General features: G+C 49.5%; 1 protein-coding gene across 1 annotated transcript; it reads right to left on the reverse strand.

The window, feature by feature from the left end:
- Positions 1-1,408: 1,408 nt before the first annotated feature.
- Gfi1 (growth factor independent 1 transcriptional repressor) lies at positions 1,409-9,393 on the reverse strand. The gene is given in 8 exon segments (XM_026785038.1): positions 1,409-1,587; positions 3,760-3,925; positions 4,711-4,848; positions 4,953-5,440; positions 6,803-6,982; positions 7,276-7,660; positions 9,243-9,350; positions 9,352-9,393. Coding segments are annotated over 8 exon segments (1,686 nt in total).
- Positions 9,394-18,182: the final 8,789 nt, after the last annotated feature.

The following is an 18,182-nucleotide window of genomic DNA, read 5'->3' on the forward strand; positions in this document are numbered from 1 at the left end:
TTGATTGATTGGGGACTGGAGAGCTAGCTCAGCAGGTTTGAATGCTTTCTGCTCTTCTGGATGAACTGAGTTTGGTTCTGAGCACACATGCTGGGCAGCTACTCAATCACTCCAGTACTAGTAGCTCCAATGCCCTCTCTAGTCTTAGTGTGTAGGTACGCTCATGTGTGCATATCCATGTGCAAACAATGGCACACAGACACATAACGAAAATAATAAAAATAAATGTTCTTTTTAAAAGAAATAAGTATCTCTGAGGCATAAAAGAAAGGGAAAATATGGATACTTGAGCAATTGGTATCCACTGTTATTCCTTGGCTGCCCTCCAGTTCCAGCTTCCCCCACAAGAAAAAAAAAACAAAACACCAGTGGCCTTCCCCTGAATTTCTGACCTAATGAAAGGCAATTTGTTAATATTCTTAATACTTTATTAATTTAAAACAACATTCTAATAAATATAATCTAACATACATAATGCACTCAAGAAGATTTAGAAACATTTACAAAACCTCACAGTAGAAAGACTACTTCTCTCTTAGATAGTACACAAGGGGCAGGAGTTGAGGTTCAATGCCTTTACCCCACATCAACAGCCCAGGCTGGAAAAGGAGCCACTTAACAATAAAAACTGGATTTGCCCATGAATTTTTAACTGACCCTCCAGTTGTTTTTTGTTTACACTTGCGAAGCCCCAAAAGTGTCAAGTGGGAAGTCTGAATATTTGTGTGGTCTTTTCAGAACTCCCTTGGAGGAGGAGGACACAGGCTCTCGCTACTCTGAGGTTCAACTGATAGCATTTGAGGGGCAGGGGCGGCTGACTTCAATCTCTGGTTCTCCAGTTCCCTACTCTGATAATCTGTGGTCAATAAACACTTGCTGAGTAGATGAAGGACATCTTGTCCTCAGAAACGGACCCACAGTGCCACCTCCTCAGATGACACCACAGAGGACCTCTGACTCCCTCTCATCACCAAGTCCACTTTTTTTTTTCCTGCGTCTTTCTGACAAGCTTGACGGTGGTGCTGCGTCTGGTGATTTCAAAGGAATGAAGCCCCTTCCCTAAACCAGTGTCTTCAGAAGAGTAATGCTTGTCCTTTCTAAATAACGCATCAGCCAGTGCCCAAAGTTTACCAGTTCTTTCCTGCTTGTGAGACAGAGCAGAAAAGCGAAAGCCTGGGACGTGCGAGATTTCATCGGATCCGCATCTTCAGACCACTGCTGTGGTTGTGTCTCCCACTCTGGGCTGACCTTTGCAAACGGAGTTCAGTCTCCAGCAGCTTTGGGAAGGAAGGTGAAGGGGAAAAGCTATAGTGAGCTTTGCGCAGGGGTGCAGGGTCTGAGCAGGGTTGGGAGGCAGGCAGTCCTCTACAGTAGTGTTCGCAGCTGCTGTCGCTGACGGCCACGGTGCTCATTTGAGTCCATGCTGCGTCTCCCGGTGCCGCCTGAGATCCACCTTCCTCTGGAAGCCCTTCCCACACAGGTCGCAGCCGAAGGGCTTGAAACCCGTGTGCTTTCTGCTGTGCGTGATGAGGTTGGAGCTCTGACTGAACGCTTTGCCACACACCTGGCATTTGTGGGGCTTCTCACCTGCAAGGATGGAAGACCAAGGGCAGGAAGTATGAGCCTATGATAAAACTGACAGGGACCCGTTGCTACCCGCACGCTCTTTCTAGCAGCTGGCTAAGACCTTCAAGACGTTGGAGGGTGATGGGCGGCAGCATGAACCAACTCATGACCTGCAACTTGGTACCAGTAAAACACGGGTGCACCAGGTGGAAGGAGACTTTTTGAGTGGAGGCTCCCAGCCAAAGGTCTCAAACGGTTTCCTGCTAAACGGAAACTGAGCAAAGGCCACGTGCCCTCCCCAGCTGAATCCACCCCGGAGGACTCGCCTGCCTGACTTTTAGAAGCACAGGGCCCCCAGCAGATGTTCGGCAGGAGGTGGGAGGGGCCGTCCTACAGACCCTGTGACTGCTTTCGTCAGAGGAAGTTTTCAAATCTGAGTTTCCAAGTGGGTGTTGTTTTGTGTGGCCAGTGGAGCTGTCTTCTTTTCTCGCTCTTGAAACACACGGGTTTGTCCAATGTCTTAATTTTTTAAAATCCACACGAGGGCCACAAATCACTTCTTAAGGTTCTTTTCTATCTTTACTTTCTTTCTTCCTCTCTTTGAGGTTTTAAATCACAGGATTCTTAATATGCCAACAACTCTTCACTACAGATTTCAGCAGATAACAGACACGCACGGAAGGGGAAAGTTTTAAAAACAGGTAAAAGGAAGAAAACCAACAGCTTTGTGAACTGGTTAAAATCGGGGTAAACAAGCATATTCCCAAAGAGTCCCCTCATGACTCTATGGTTGAGAATTGGCCTTGGGGAAATAAAACAAGCAAACAAGAAAACAAAAAAGTGTCTGTCTGTCTGCTTGTTCTTAAGGAACCTCCTGTGTGTTCTTTTCTCTCTCTTCATACTTAAGATTTCCTGACAAGGACTCACCCAGTGAAACTTGCCCTATCCCTCAGAGTCAAACATATCTGAGGAATGAATTGTAGCCATAATATAAATGTTTAATAAAGGCTTGAATGTGTCATTCAGTCAAGATTCTAGTTGCATTTTGATAAGTGTCTTAAATAACCTATAAAGGAAAATTTGGGGACAAAGGTGCATGACCAAAGGGATTTTTTTTCTCTGAGTTTTCTGATACAAATGTCTACACTGTTCACAAATTTTAAAACATGGATTGTGGGCTCCTGGAAGGCACTGTGATTTTTTTTTTACGTAGTTACTTACTGATTTTTTTAAAATATAGGCTATTACTATACAGCTCTAGCTGGACTACAATCCACTCTGTAGCCAAGGCTAGTCTCCATGCCCAGGGATCCGCCTCCTGTGTGCCACCACCCAGCTGTGATCTGATTTAAAGTGATGTTCATGTGCTCCAGTAAGGTCAGAGATTTTGGTCTCATGTAACCGTCATGTTGGCTGTCACAGGAAAGGTTCTTAGGGGCAGAGAATCACTTAGCTCACAAGCTTCTACACTAAGCCCACTCATCTGTGGCTGAAGTGTTGAGGAAGGAGTCCCAGGCTGGAAGCCAGAGCCCTGGGATTTACTCAAACTGAGTCTGATAGATCGCTCGATGTCTGGACAGTAAAAGAACCCCACTTTACTGTATGGAGCAGCAGGAAAACAAAAGGGAAGGGACAATCTGAAAAACTTGGGTATTTTTAAAGCATTGTAAGAAGTTAGGAATAGTCACGGTTAGAAAACAAAATTGTTAATGTTTTGAAAAGAAGAACAAATAAGAGAAGTTTCCAACACTGACCAGCTCCCACAACTGAAAGTCTAATATAACAAACAGGTCGAGACCATATACATGTGAGACCTCAGACCAGCACACCTGAAGCTGAGCCCTGTGTGACCCTGGATAAGTTACCTGATCTTTCTGTGCCTCCATTTCCTCATCTCTAGAATGGAGATGGGAACACAGGCTTAGCAGAACACTTGGTAGCATTTGCCTTCCTTTTTCTACTCAAACAAAACAAACTCTTATAAAAACTAAGTGTAGGAGCTACACATGAATTCTGATGGCCGTAGTAAAACCTGGGAGGGCTCTGATGTTAACACAGAGGAAGATATTCCTTCAGACCCAATGACAAGGTCCCTCTGGGGGATAACTCCTGCACCACACTGGAGCCAGAATATCTGAAGGGAGTTGTGTTGGCTCCCAAGCGCCTCCTACAAGCCCAGCCCCTTCCAGTTACCTGTGTGGATGAAGGTGTGTTTCTTCATGTCGGACTTCTGGTGGAATCTCTTGCCACAGTACTGACAGGGGTAGGGCCGGGTGTCCGAGTGAATGAGCAGGTGTGTGGACAGCGTGGACGACCGCTTGAAGCTCTTGCCGCAGATCTTACAGTCAAAGCTTCGTTCCTGCAGAGGGGACGGGAAAGGGAGAGGGGGAAATGCGTCGCTCCTCCCTGGGGTGCCGCCCTCAACGCCAAGGACAGAGTCTCCTCCTCCCTTCCTCCTCTGAGCCAGAATCCTCTTCTCCCTTCCTCCGTTAGTTTCAATCCCCACCCATCCTTCAACACCTCCTTATTAACACGTTTTCTGCCAAAACACTTTTCAGCCACAACCCTCCACACCCCAGGGCAAAAGCATAGCTCCACCCTGCATTTTTGACACCCATTGGCAGATTTCTTCACCCTCCTCGAGATGAACCCCCCCACCCTAGTCACTGTGGGTTTTCAGGGAGATGAGCTGTTGTCCTGGCCACTTGTGTAATATTTCGCTTATCTCCCTCTCTTTAATCACCGTACGTCCATCAAGGACCTGGTGTGCTGCATGAGTCTCAGGTGTCTGAAGCCTTGGACTTGGGCAACAATTACTTATAAACGAGCGCAGCGCGTACACTGGATGCTGGAGCTGAGCTGAGACCCTTCCGTGCCAGTCAGGAAGGATGAAGGGAACACAGACAATAAAGAAAAGGCGGCAGCAGCAAACCTTCCTGCTGTCCAACAGAACTGCACCGTTGGAAGCTGACAGTGGGGCAGGACCACAGTCTAAGATTGCTGCAAACCCGGCCCTCTATCACCCACGTTTCTCTCTACACACCTAAATCAGAGCAAGCAGAAAGAGGCAATGGGAAAGTGGCTGGTGCTACACGCGACTGAAAGGACCCCAGGGCAGCTTCCGGCCTCCAGAGCCCAGCTTACCTGCGAGTGCACGGCCTTGTGCTGCTCCAGGCTCACCGCGTGCCCGAAGGTCTTGCCGCACATCTCGCACGCGAATGGTCTCGTGCCGCTGTGGGACCGGCGCACGTGCACCTCCAGCCCGTGCGGTGTGGAGAACACCTGGGGGCAAGTGGGGCCAGGGAGAAGGCCGTTGAGGGGGGGTCTCGGGGTGTGGACGCTGGAGGGGCGCAGGGCTGAGAAGGCCAGGTGCGCGGGAACCTCACCTTGCTGCATTTGATGCATTTGTAGGAGCCACCGCCCAGCAGCAGGCGGGTGCACAGCAGTTCTGACTCCACCTTGACGCCCACGCTCTTGTCTGCGTGGATCTCGTGGCCGCGATCTTGGTACAGGCGGCCCGCTGCTGCGTTCGGCCGTTCGTAGAGCCCGGCCGCCGCAGGCCCGAAGTCTCCGTAGAGCCCCAAGCCAGAGCCGCCGGTGGCTCCGCCCGCAGCACCGCAGGTCCCGGGTGACCCGGCACCGGCTCCGCCGGCCGCCGGCTCAGGGCCGTACAACGGGGCCGAGTGGCCCGGCTCCCCGCCGCGCTCGCAGAAGAGGCTCAGGCCGGCGCTGCGCTCCAGGGCGGTGCACTGCCGGTAGCTCTGCACCAGGTGCCGCAGGTCGGACCCCGCGAGGCCGCTCCAAGCGTAGGGCTTGAAAGGCAGGGTGTAGGGTTGAACTTCGTCCAGAGACCGGCATAGCGACTTCTCAGAGGCTGTGGAGGCATAGAAGGCCGTCGGGTCAGGTTCGAGGCTGCTGGGCGGAGCAGTGATCAAGGTTCCTAGCTGGTTAGAACGCTCAGAATCCAGGACACCCTGGGGAAAACTCAGGCAGGCCCGCGGGACTTCCCGGGCCTAAGGCAGGGCAGCAAAGTGAGGCTTAAAATGGCATAGAATGAGGAGATCGGAAAATTCGATTGGTTGGTTCTCTGGCTGGACCCCCAACACCTGCCAGTCCTGTTGGAAAAGACGACTAGAGCTTTGGCCTAGGGTCCTGCTACAAGATCCTGACCTCTCCTCCTCCCTTCAAATTCTCCACTTAATTCTTTTCCTTTTGCGATAAATTATGAAGAAGGGTCAAACAAACTTTGGATCGAGGCTATCTAGAAATACCAGACTGAACAGACTGAAATGGTCTTAAGATCTCTCAAAGTTGTGAAGTTGTTTAATGTGTTCAGCAAGGGGCAGCAGGCAAGGACTCAAAGCACGCCTATACCTGATACATTTCTGATAAAAATTATTTTGACAGTTAAGAGTTAGCCACCACCTTCGGGAGAACTCCCCTTCCCCCACACATGTCAATTTTGCTGAAACTGGATACTGGATGGATATTGAGTGAATGTACCGCACACTCCATGGGGGGGGGGGAGGGCTTGCTCCATGAGAGGTTGCAGGAGTCACACACACAGCCAGGAAGAACCCTTTGCTTGCAGGAGTAGATGAGCTATCTTTTAAAACCAGTACTATGACCTGGAAATAACCGATCATTGGCAGGATTTGTATTGATCTGCTCCTTCCTTATTTTTAGCATACTCCCGCTCAACCCTAGTCAAGTGGTTTGCAGGAAGCTCAGTTGCTCCCTGGAAATGAACCCCTGCATGCTCGCCCCTGAGACTGGGTTTTCCTAGCAGAGGGGGGAAATGAAACTTTCAAAGACAGAGTCAAGGAGCTGAGATTTTCCTCGGCAACCTCGCTCTCCAGTGTGGCATCCTGGTCTGTCCGGCGCAGACTGCCAGGTCTCTTGTTTGTGGTATTCGTGTCTGCGTCCTGAATTCTGGGTTCTGACAATTTCTAAACAACAAATTTTGGTCAGAAAAAGAAATGTCAGCCAGGTGAGAGGACCGGCTCATTTGTCGCACCTGCCAGTTCCAGGCAACGAATAAAGAGGCAGCCTGGAGCTAACCCCCTTGGAATGAGACGGAGGACACTTAGGACAAGGTGTCCAGTACGATGAGGCTTGATGCCTCCCCCTGGACCCCGTCCCCGTAGGAACCTGCTCCCTAAACAGGCTCTTGGCTTCCCTCTGTACTGCGGGGTCCCCGAATCTCTGCCATAAGACCTCGAAAACGGGTCCTTACCTGGAGACACCGAGGGAGAAGGGGGCCTCCAGAAGTCCTCGAACTCAGAGCTCGGGTCACAAACGCTGCTTTCGCAGCTGTCGGGGGTCGCGGAGGCTTTGTCATGAGCCTCGGTTAGCTGAGAGTCGGGAGACAAACGGTCTTGGGGAGCCATCTTCGCCTCGCCTGCATCCACAGGGTCTATGGAGAGGAGTCAGAAGGGAAGTCAACCTAAGCCTGGCTGGAGTGGGTCCACTGTGTCGCCTGCGTCCTCATCTCTCCACTCAGACCCGGCTGGAAGCCCTCCCAGATTCAAGGGTCTACTACTGGCCGGTAGGGGCATCTCTGGCAAGCTCGGCAGAACCGGAGCACTAGGAAACAAACAAACAAAGCACCCGAGGGGCGTTGGGATAGTCTCCCCTGGTTCTAGGAAACAAGGTGGCTTGGAGCAGAGTAGGCGTCCCTGCCCCACCCGGTCCCTGCGCGCCTCGCACCTGCTCTGCCCGGCGCGGGCACAGTCTCCAGACGGAGGGAGTAGTCTGGCCCCGGGGAACGCGGTTGGTGGTAGCTGTGCGCCTTCTTGCTCTTGACCAGGAAGGAGCGTGGCATGATGGCCAGCCTCTGGATGAGTGTTTGGATCCTCAACCTGAGGTTACTCCAAGTTCTGAGAGGAGGCAAGAACCGGGTGGAAATGCGGGTCAGCACCGATGGCGGCTGTAGACCGCACCCAGGCCAAGGGAGAGTACGGGCCAGGGAGGAGAGAGGGAGGTCCGCGGGAGGAGGGGCTTGGCCCCCAGGCGCCGCGCTCACCAGGTGGCACTCGGACAGGTGGCGCGAGTGCGGGCCTCTGCTGCCACTGCCACGGCTCAGTGGTAAAACCTGTCCCCGAGATCTGGCTCAGGTCCCTTTCCTCGGCCCTGCCCACGCCCTAGCCCCTCCCCTTCCCTAGCAAAGCTCTCCCATCACTCTCCAGTCCGCAACTGGCCCGTTATCCCAAATCAACCCTGCAATGCCCGCCTGGTCCCTTCTGGACTGAGGACTGAGGAGAGCGAATGGGCCGCGTTGGATTAGATTAGTTTAGGTGGTCAGGGTGCATCAGTGGTTGGGACCCGGAAGGGGCATGGATGAAGTCAAGACCTCCAAGAGTCCCGCGACAAACAGAAGCGAAAGAGGGGCATACTAGGCAGGACTGAAGGACTGGTTTGCCCAGGGATTGTGTGCAGCTGAGGCTGGAGCAGAGAGCGGCAGGAAGCCAGAGGGACAGGAAAGTGAGGGGTGGGGGAGGTGGCAAAGGACCAACCCTTGCCCCAGGAGAAACGCCTTCTGGAAAAAGTTAGCCTGGAAGCCAGAGGTGGTGCCGGCACTGGCCAGGGGAGTGACCGCTGTGAAATAGCCCAGACCCGGCAGGCCTAGCCTCGGCAACTATGAAGAAGTATTTTTCGATCTGCTCACCAATGATCTTGTCCTAAGGAACTTGAGGCTGAACTGCGTGTGCACAGACTGCCAAACACGCGGCGCCCAAATCCGTGGAGCAGCAACGGTTTAGGGAGCCAGTCAGATGAAACCGGAGCGCGTGCGAGCGATCAGTGGCCAGGGGGGGGGGGGGTCCTCCGGAGCCAGCACGCCTGAGAGCTGGCGTCGCTCTCATTAACCCCCAATCAGTTCACCTAATCTCGGGTCGAAACCTGAACCCGGCGGGGAGGCGGGGCTGCTACTGCGTCCCAGCTCCAGGTCGGTTTGGGGGAAGTGGGGGAGACCCCGACCGTGAGGAGGCCTAAGTTAAACGAATGTGCGCCTGCCTCCGAGGTCCAAGGCAGGTTCCGAAGCCGGCGAGAACGGCTGAGCGGGCTCAGGGACCAGGGCTCAGGGAAGTCTAGACCGACAAACACCTCTGGTCCTTGCTCTTCGGCGGTTTCGACTGCGGAACCGGAGCTGCTTCGCTCCCAGGGCACAGTACAGAGCACACCTGACGTCCCCACTTAAAAGGAGACTAGGGATCCCTGCTCCAGATCCCCAACCCTAGTGTGCTGGAAATTTCTGCAGGAGACCAAGGCTCCAGAAGGTCTGGGGGGCGAGCATGTCACACTCCTTTTTCAGGTTCGGCTCCCAGGACCCGGGCTCCGCCTCTTAAAAGCCCCTGACTGACTGTATGGCCAGAGGCTCCAGCCAAGAGACAGTTCTTAAAGCAAGTATGATGGGAAGGAAAACAGAACAAGGGTCTTGGGGGGCCTTGGTGAGGCTCAGGCCGGCGTTGGCCAGGAGCAAGACCCGTGGGAAGCAGAAGGGCTGCCTGATTCCGCAGTGGGTCGGCGCGTCAGCAACCACGCGGGACACGGTAGACACGTCCTCGCTCCAGCCACAAACCTACGCCCCTCTAGCACCCTGGAGGGCTTTGCTGGTTCCGGGTAGGAGGGGTAGGGGGGGATGGCAAGGCCCAAGGCCCTGCGCGTGGGAAGGCAACCTCGTGCTGCAGCTGGCGTCCAGGGGGCGGGGCGGCACGCTCCTGGCACTGCGGCCCGCCAGGCTTCCCCTGGTCATCTGAGGCCGGGAATTAGGGACCTGAAGGTAAAGGCGCTCAGAAGCAGTATTCCAGAGCCCAGCTGCCGCCACATGCCCACCAGATGGTTCCTTCCCACGTGGATCCCACTCCCTAGCTAACCTCCAAACCTTGTGCCCCCTACTCCAGATCTTTCGCTGTACCGGTTTGGTGCCTTCAGAACCCAGCCCCCCGAGCTCTGCAGCAGGTGGGGACCCGCCAGCGCCTTCGGGACGTCCCCTAAGTGGCAGTGTCCTCCTACCAGTCCACCCCCGCCTGGGCGGGAGGCACAGCAGTTTCAGCAAACCTACCTGCGAGGTCAGGGCGCGGGCACCGAGCTCTGAGAGTGTGCAAACTGAATCTTGCTTTCGGGAGAGACTGATCTGTCTTTCTGACTTTTTTTTTTAATCTCCTTCTGAGCTCAGCCCCCAAAACCGCAAACTTCACTTCCTGAGCGTTAGAGGCGCTCGCTAGCCCTCTCAGACCAATCCCCATCCCCCAGTGGGGCGATGGGCCACGAGCCTCCTTTGCGCAAGGGGTCAGGAGGCGACGGGGGGGGGCATTCTTGCAGCGAGCTTCATGGGCACCCCTCAGCAACCCTCCCCAATTTGTTTGTCTATGGGACCAGGGGCTATCTATGGAGGACCCTGGAGGTCTGAGTACCCAGCCCTAGAAATAACTAGAAAGAAAATCGAAATATTCTTGGCTCCCGGAGACTTCCGCAGCGAGAAGTCACAGATTCAGGACACAGATTGACGGGAGCGGCGGGTGCAGGGGGCACTAGGCTCGCACGAGGTCTCTCTGGCCCTCTGGCTGTGGGCACCCCAACCCTGTCGCCTGCTTAGGCAGCTTCACCCCCGGATCACGGCCGTGAATCACCGGACCCCGGTGCCGCCGGCGTGGAGCCCGGCTGGTGACCACCGCGTCCGCAGAGCGAAACCTGCGCCGCGGCCCCGAAATAGCTTGTTATGGAAACACTTGAGGATAAATACGCCCAACGAAGCTGAAAATACCTTGACACCCAATCCCAGAGGTTTGCTCATTTCCCTTCGGATTTAGGTAACGGTTAAATTTGGAAGAGGTGGGCGAGCGCCGACCCGGCGAAGAAGGGCCGGACTGGCGGCGCGTCCCGCAGGCGCCGGTGGCATCGGTGGGCGCGTCCTCCCCTCCCCGGCCTCGCGCTAGCTTCCGGTGGTCGGAGCTGCGAAATTAAAGGCGGCGCGGGGGCCGAGGCTCGCCTGAACCCGCCCTGCGGGGCCCAGGCCGGGGAGGGGGGGCTGATTTGGCGCCTGGGGCTGCTGGCCAGGTACTGGGCCTGGGGGACACTGTTCTGAAAGGTCAACCCCGAAAGTAATTGCAAAGTGAGGGCTTCGGGAATAATGTCCACCGTGGGTGAGCTCAGCCTCAATGGAGGTGTGGAATTAGCACTTAATAGCAGGGGGGAAATACCCAAACTTCACTCTTCTGCAAGAAAAAAGAAAAAAAGAAAGAAAGAGAAAAGAAAAATGCAGTCACTTGAGACTGTATATTATGCTGTGTGGTAGTGCGTGCACTGTGCACGCTCGGTGCCTTCACCCTCTCCTCCCTTGCAGGGGTGAAGCCGCTCTCGGCACTGTGCTCTTCCAAGTAAGTTGGGCTGGGTTTTGAGCGCTATTTCGTGCACTATAATTCTGCAATGAGACACTGGGGGGCCAGCGATGACCCGCAGAGCTTGGCGGGGAGGGAGGGGAACCAAAATATGTTCAAGCGTTTGTCTTGTTAGATCTTTGAGAATGAAGTCCTGGGATTTGTACTTGCTAAGCACATGGCAATGAACTAAACCTGTATCTATCATTTTTTAGATTAATCCAAAATCGTTATAAGGACAAAAGGCTTTTCCATAGGAAAAACGGCTATTTTTCACTGTAAAATGTGGGGAATATTTGGTTAGCATTGCTTCGCGTGTTTTAACAAACTGAGCATCTTATCTACCTCCTGCAGCATAGACCAGTGCTGCCTGCTAGGACACACATCCTGTCTGCTAAGTTGCCCTCAGGTACAGGATGCTCAGCACACCCTTTCTTTATAGATCATGCAATCTTAGAAGGGTCACACATACGGAATTAGCGAAAAGGAAATCAGGCATTTCCTATTAATAATTTATTTATTGTGTGCTTTGTCCTGTCCTCTTCTAAATATCTCAGAGTAGTTCCAAAGTAAATCTTTCCCTTGTTTTCTTGTATTATTTTTGACGAGGGAAAAAAATCAAAATTTTAGAAGAAAATGACAAATGTGACAAAATTGAATTTGTTATTAACCAAATTACAAAAAAAATAATGATGAAACTGTTTTTTCATAGACACCAGCTCAAAGTCAAAATTTCCCTTCCAGGCTCTCTGACTAGTCAGCAGTTTAAGTACTGCTGGAGGACCCATGGAGGTGTGCTAGCACCTCAACAACAATAGAGCCCTTCCTTAGGCCAGCCTGAATCATCCTGTTTTCATATTGCTGTCAGCAGCCTCTTGGGATTTCTGACTTGGAAATAAAACTGGGAACTGGGGCAGGGGTCCTCTGGAGCAGGTAAGAGGCAGATGGCATCTCTACAGTCTGGGCCATACATGGTTAATCTACACCAAGTGGACACACATTAAAGCAGCTAAGGCACGAGGAAAGGACTCCTTGAGGTGTATGTGTTGTGTGTGTTGAGACCCATCCTTGGGGAGCATAAGAGGAAGGCAGGGAGAAGGGACCCAGAGAGATTAAGAGGCTAACACGAGAAGGGGGGTGGCAGGAAGCCAGACCTGACTAGGACAGTCCAAGGACCTGTCTCTGGCTTAGCACTTCAAATCAGTTCTTTTTATTTTATACTGAACTGAAGGTAAAGAGAGTATCAGCCAGCGTGCTGCGAGCTTTGCAACACACACACACACACACACACACACACACACACGGGGGGGGGGGAGAGAGAGAGAGAGAGAGAGAGAGATGGAATCCTCCTCTTCATCTTCCTTTGACAATGGAAATCTGATGGAGACAGGGGTAGTTGAAAAAAATACATTTACTTTTTTTTCCAAGCAATTTACTGATTTTTTTTTTAAAAAAAAAGGTAATATTAACAATACGCCTGTAGATGCTTAATGCCAAATGATTTTGTCTTCCAAACATCTCAGGTATCTGGCCAGTCAGCTGTCTGTCTGAAGGACCATCTATTGAGAAGAAGGACAGTAAGGATCTGGCATGCAGACTCATCTCGGTGCTCAGGAGGCCGAGGCAGGAGAACCACACCTAAAAATTTAGACTTACTTTCAAACAACAAAAGGCTGAAGACATAAAAGTATGAGATGTTACTCGTTGCTGTTTGTTTCTTATGGTAGCTTTACCGGTAAAATGCTCTCCTGGAAGGCTTGGGAAGAGTGGATACAGAAACCCCAGAGAGGGCGCTGCTTGCATTCCCAGCATGCATTCCGGTGGTGTATGCCTCCTTTAAGTAGCTCAGAAATGTTACAAGCGGGGAGGGAGGACTTCATGCCTTTTGAAGGCAGATGAGATTATCGGTCTTTATTCTGCCAAACCAACCTGAGACTGTGGGCAAGCTAGCTCAACTTTGCCAGCTGTTTCTCACCAGGAAGTCAGAGCATCAGCCCCCACTGTAGAATAGGGGCGGAAAAGTCCTTTGATGTTCGCTTTTCACAGGTTCACTCGGGGAGTAAGAATGAAGGATTGCTATAAGAGCACCTGAGGCTTAAGAAGATGTTTAAAGGCATTTTAAAGTGCATTAATTTGATAAGGAAGAGAATAAAAACCTAGTCAGAGAACTTCCCAAGTGTTTTTTCTCCATTCTTGGAAAAAGACAGCAATCCCATAGCTATAATTGTGTGGTTTTTCCTAGCATATTTATTTTATAGAACACTAAGATTTTATAGTAAAATTTACTTAACTAAATGTCATGGCATTAAAACATTCTATAGTATATTATTAATATGTATAATTGTTACATTTTATGCATTGGCAAAAAATACATTTTAGATCATAATAATCTTTTATCATTTTAAATGCTGTAAATGATCTGTTAACTGTAATTTTCCTAACCACTCACCTAAGCATTTAGCTCTCTCTCTTTCTCTCTCCTACCTCTTTTCTCTCCTCTCTCTCTCTCTCTCTCTTTCTCTCTCTCTCTCTCTCTCTCTCTCTCTCTCTCTCTCTCTCCCTCCCCCCTCTTCTTATTTTTAACTAATACGATGTGAGTTTTCTTAACACTGTTTCCCACTTTTCTTTGTTCGTCTGTACATGGTGCTGGGGATGAACCCAGACTTTGTGTATGCCCCCGCTCCAAACTCTTTAAGATCTATTTTTAAGAGTGGAGTTTCTAAGTCCAACAATGAATATTTGAGTGGCCCTTGATACATACTAGAAGTGTTTTCAGTAAATCTTGGGTGATACTTAAGTCAAAGAATTCATATCAATAAATAGCTAAAAGACTGTGAAAGATCACCGTAGAACACACTGTAGAACTGGTCTTTATTTCAGCACAAGCATTTGTTATAACAGTGGCCACACCCTGTCATATTGCTGTGGCTGTTCTCCGGTATTAAAACAGAAGCCCATTTGAGTTTTGTCCTTGGATAAACCGTCTTAGTGCAGTCAGAAAGAAGGCGAAATGCATGATTTTTCTAAAATACTTAAATTCAAAGAAATTAAATACAAAGTGACAGGTTTATCAGATAAATAAGTGCCCCTCAGCAGGCGAGATGGGCAGTGGAGGAGAGGCTGGCTGCCAAGCCAACACCTGAGTTTAATCCCTGAGACTTACCCAGGTCAAGGAGAGGAGAGCCTCACAAAGTGTCCTCTGACCTTCACGTGTCCCCCCAATAAACACATAATTAAAATAAAAATCCTCCTTTTATGAGAAGCAACGTATCAAAATAATATTCAAGAATGACATCAGTCAGAGTATGGTTTGATGGCCACCAGTTGTGGTCAGTAGGCATGCGAAAGCCAGAAAGTAAGTTCAGCCGAAATTCAGCCATAAGCAAATTAATATACCATGTCACTACGAGTAAGACCTGTCCCCTCTTAAAATGCTTTTAGTGACTGTCGCCCCATCCTGAGTAACTCACTGAACCATCTCAACATGCCCTCCCCTTACCCTGTTGGTCTCTTGTAACATAGAATCAACTTTTATTTGCTGGTAAGTCTTGTTTTTTTCCATTTAGAAACCTTAAAATTTGTTTTTTTAACAGACCTCTTCATGACCCCTTTTTTTCTGAGGCAAGTTTTTACGATATAGCCCTGCTGGGGCTGGAACTTGCTCTGTAGACCAGGCTGTCTTCAAAACTGTGACCCCCTCCAGCAACACGGAAACGCTGGAGCCACCGTCTGGGAAAGACCCCATCATCATCAACGCTACGAATCTTATAAACATGAAGAAAATGTTATCTTCCTTTAGTAAATATTTCCTGACTGGTATGTTTAAATCTCATTACTTTATAAAGTATGATATCACTAAAATGTAAATTTTTACATGACAGATTTCACACATCTAAGGAGGGAGGGGCTGTTAGCCTTGGTGTTCAGGGTTCACACGTGAGGACGGTTCCTGAGAAGAGATTGAGTAAATAACATATCACAGCATGTGTGGGCTGAGCAGTGTGACTCTGACAGAGGCAGACCCAGTGTGAACTCTCACGGAAAAAGGGTCGATTTTATGTAGTGGATGGAAAAAGCAATGAGAGAGAAAAAACCTTTTGTTTTTCTTTTTAGTTTTCATCATTTCCTCCAGGGATGTTTAGCGAAACATTTTATTCTAAATGGAAGAGTCTACGCATCATAATTTAAAAAAAAAATTACTCACAAAACCTAGTTCCTCTGGAAGGAATGTCTGACCTGGTATCTAGAGATGAGGTAGAAGCTGGGGGTTCTCAGAATTTCAAGCCACTGCTGGAGGCTGGGGATCAGCCCTGTTGAGCTCTCCTGGCACTGGGCTCACCTTCAGAAGGGAGGACAGGAATAGAAGGACTTTGGGGCCCAGTGGCTCATGGGTGCAGCCTAGTCCCAGCTCCCGCAGTCCTTTGTCTCACTAAGAGAATGCTTAGCTGTTCCCCCAGGCAAGGAATCTAGTGGTTTCTGTTTCATGGATCCTCATCCAAGAAGGGGTCTAATGGTCTGTTAAGCCCTGGTTTGTGTATTGACACACGGGTGTGCATGCACATGCAAATGCACACACACACGCAAACACACACACACACACACAGCCCTGTAAACACCTTTATGCTTTTCTAATTCAGTTAAAAAAAATTAAAGTGACTTTTTTAAAGTCCAACGAATCCTGTTGATTCAAAATCTCATCTCTTTGCATCGGAGTGGGCATCATCATGGGCTTGAAAGAGAATGAGACGGGTATGGGGAGGAGATAAACTTTTCCTCCCCTCTCACAAAGACCCCACCCACCACCCCAGCCATGAGGTCAGAAAGTAACAGCATCAAAGTTCCTGGAGCAGCACAGTGATATGATAGAACATTCCCCTTGAGTGTCTTGTGAAGCCCAGGCTGGCCCTGGATGAGCTGTGAGCCTGAGGATGACCATGGACTTCTGATCCTCCTGCCTCCACTTCCCTAGTGCTGGGATTGAAGGCATGCACCACCACACTTGGTTTTTATTTGGTATTGGAGACTAAACCCAGGGCTTCATGGGTGCCAGGCAAGCATGCTACCAAGAGATTTAATCCTGAACACCAGTAAAACATTTGTTTTCAAAGTAGAGAGAAGAGAAACTTTAAAACATACATCCATTTTTCACTACAAACACAAGGCACATTTGGGAGTGTTGTCTTTACGAAAGCATCTGATGCGCATCTCATACACTGCGACCGCTTTAAACAGTCGTCCACCTAGATGTGCACTTTTATTATTATCGGGGGGTGGTAGTCTTTCTCTCTCTCTCTCCACTACAACTTATACTGTGACTTAAAAAAGTGTACTTGGGTTCTTCTAGAATTTTAAAATATTAACTGTTTTCATCTTAGTGGGTTTCATGACATTTTCGTACATGTATATAATATACTTGGATCATATTCCTGTGCCTGTTGTTCTTTCTTAGCCCCCATTGGCCCCCGTCCTCTTTACAAATAATTTTCCTCCATTTCCATGTCCTAATTCCACATATGAAAGAGAACACAGAATGTCTTCTGAGTCTAGCTTACTTCGCTTAATGTATTTGTCTCCCGTTCCCATCTTTCTGCACATGACATGATTTTATTCTTCTTTATGACTGAGTCCATGGTAAAATCATAGCGCATCTTTAAACTCATTGATGGAAACTGAGGCTGATTCCATATCTTGGCTACTGTAGGTGTTGGATCAGCAAACACGCATGTGCTGGTTTCTCTGCTGTGTGACGGCTTCTATTACTTCTGACATGTATGCAGAGGCATGGTGTCACTGGTATTTCTATTTTTAGTGCTTTTTAAGGCAACTGCAGACTGAGTTCCATAACGGTGAGACTAATTCATATTCTGACCAGTAGTCTGTAAGTGTCCCAAGCCTCTGGGATTCTTGCCGGCATGTCTGTTTTGTTCTGTGTTTTTGGCGTGAGCCGTGTGACTAGAATCCGAGAGACTACGCCATAGTTCTGATGCGCATTGCTCTTGTTATTAAAGGGGTTGGACATTTTCCTGTGTGGTTATTGATCATTCATACTCCTTTGTGAGCTGCCAATTCATTGGTCATTTATTGATTGCTTGTTCTTTTGCTGTTTAATTGTTAGTCCTTTATGTGTTCTGGATATTAATCCTGGTCGGATAAAAAGGCTGGCAGGATTCCTCTGAGAAATTATATAGGCAGTTTCCTTTCTGTGCAGAGGCTTTTAATTTGATATGGCCCCACCTGTCAGTTCTTCCAATTACTTCCTGAGACACTGGAGTCTTAGTCAGCAAGTTGTTGCCAGTACCTGCATCTTAAATCCTTCCCCCATGTCTTATTGTTTCCAAGTTTGTTAAGGTCTTTAGCCCATTTGGAAATGACTTTTGTTCATAGTGGAAGATAGAGATCTAATATCAGTCACCTACATGTTTGGATAAAGAATTCCCAGCACAACATGTTAAAGAGACCATCTCTTCCTCCTCCCTTCCTCTCCCTCCCTCCTGTCCTCCTGACTCTTTTTTATTTTTGTAGATTTAGTTTATGCATATAGTGTTTTGCCTGCATGTGTATATGCACTTCATATGTCCTTTTTTTTATTTATTTATTATGTATACAATATTCTGTCTGTGTGTGTCTGCAGGCCAGAAGAGGGCACTAAATCTCATTACAGATGGTTGTGAGCCACCATGTGGTTGCTGGGAATTGAACTCATGACCTTTGGAAGAGCAGGCAATGCTCTTAACCACTGAGCCATCTCTCCAGCCCTTCATATGTCCTTAGATGGTTGTGAGTGACCATGTGGGTGCTGGGAACTGGACCTGGGTCCTCTGTAAGAACAGAAAATGCTTTTAACCTCTAATCTTGTTCTCCAGCCATTGCCATCTTTCTTACGCATGCTTTGGTCATCCCTGCTGAAGGTCAGATGCTGTAGAGTGAGAGTCGATGTCCCGACCTCATTTCCAGCCCATCACCTCCATTCCTGCCTATGGCAGTGCCGTGCTGGCGTCTGCCATTATGAACTCTGAAGCATTATCTGAAATCGCGTCCTGCGGTCTCTCCAGCATCACTTCTTTGTGCATAATGAATTTCATGGAAGTTTAAGACTGATCACCAGGAAGCAATGTCTTCTATATATGACTAGCCTTGTGCACCGCAGCTGTGGCTACCTGCAGGCATCAAGTCAGTCCTAATTCCAGACTGCTGGGGGAAGGGCTCATGTGTGTGTGTGTGTGTGTGTGTGTGTGTGTG

The sequence above is a fragment of the Microtus ochrogaster genome, linkage group LG1 (genome assembly GCF_000317375.1).
Source record: "Microtus ochrogaster isolate Prairie Vole_2 linkage group LG1, MicOch1.0, whole genome shotgun sequence".
Taxonomy (NCBI): domain Eukaryota; kingdom Metazoa; phylum Chordata; class Mammalia; order Rodentia; family Cricetidae; genus Microtus; species Microtus ochrogaster.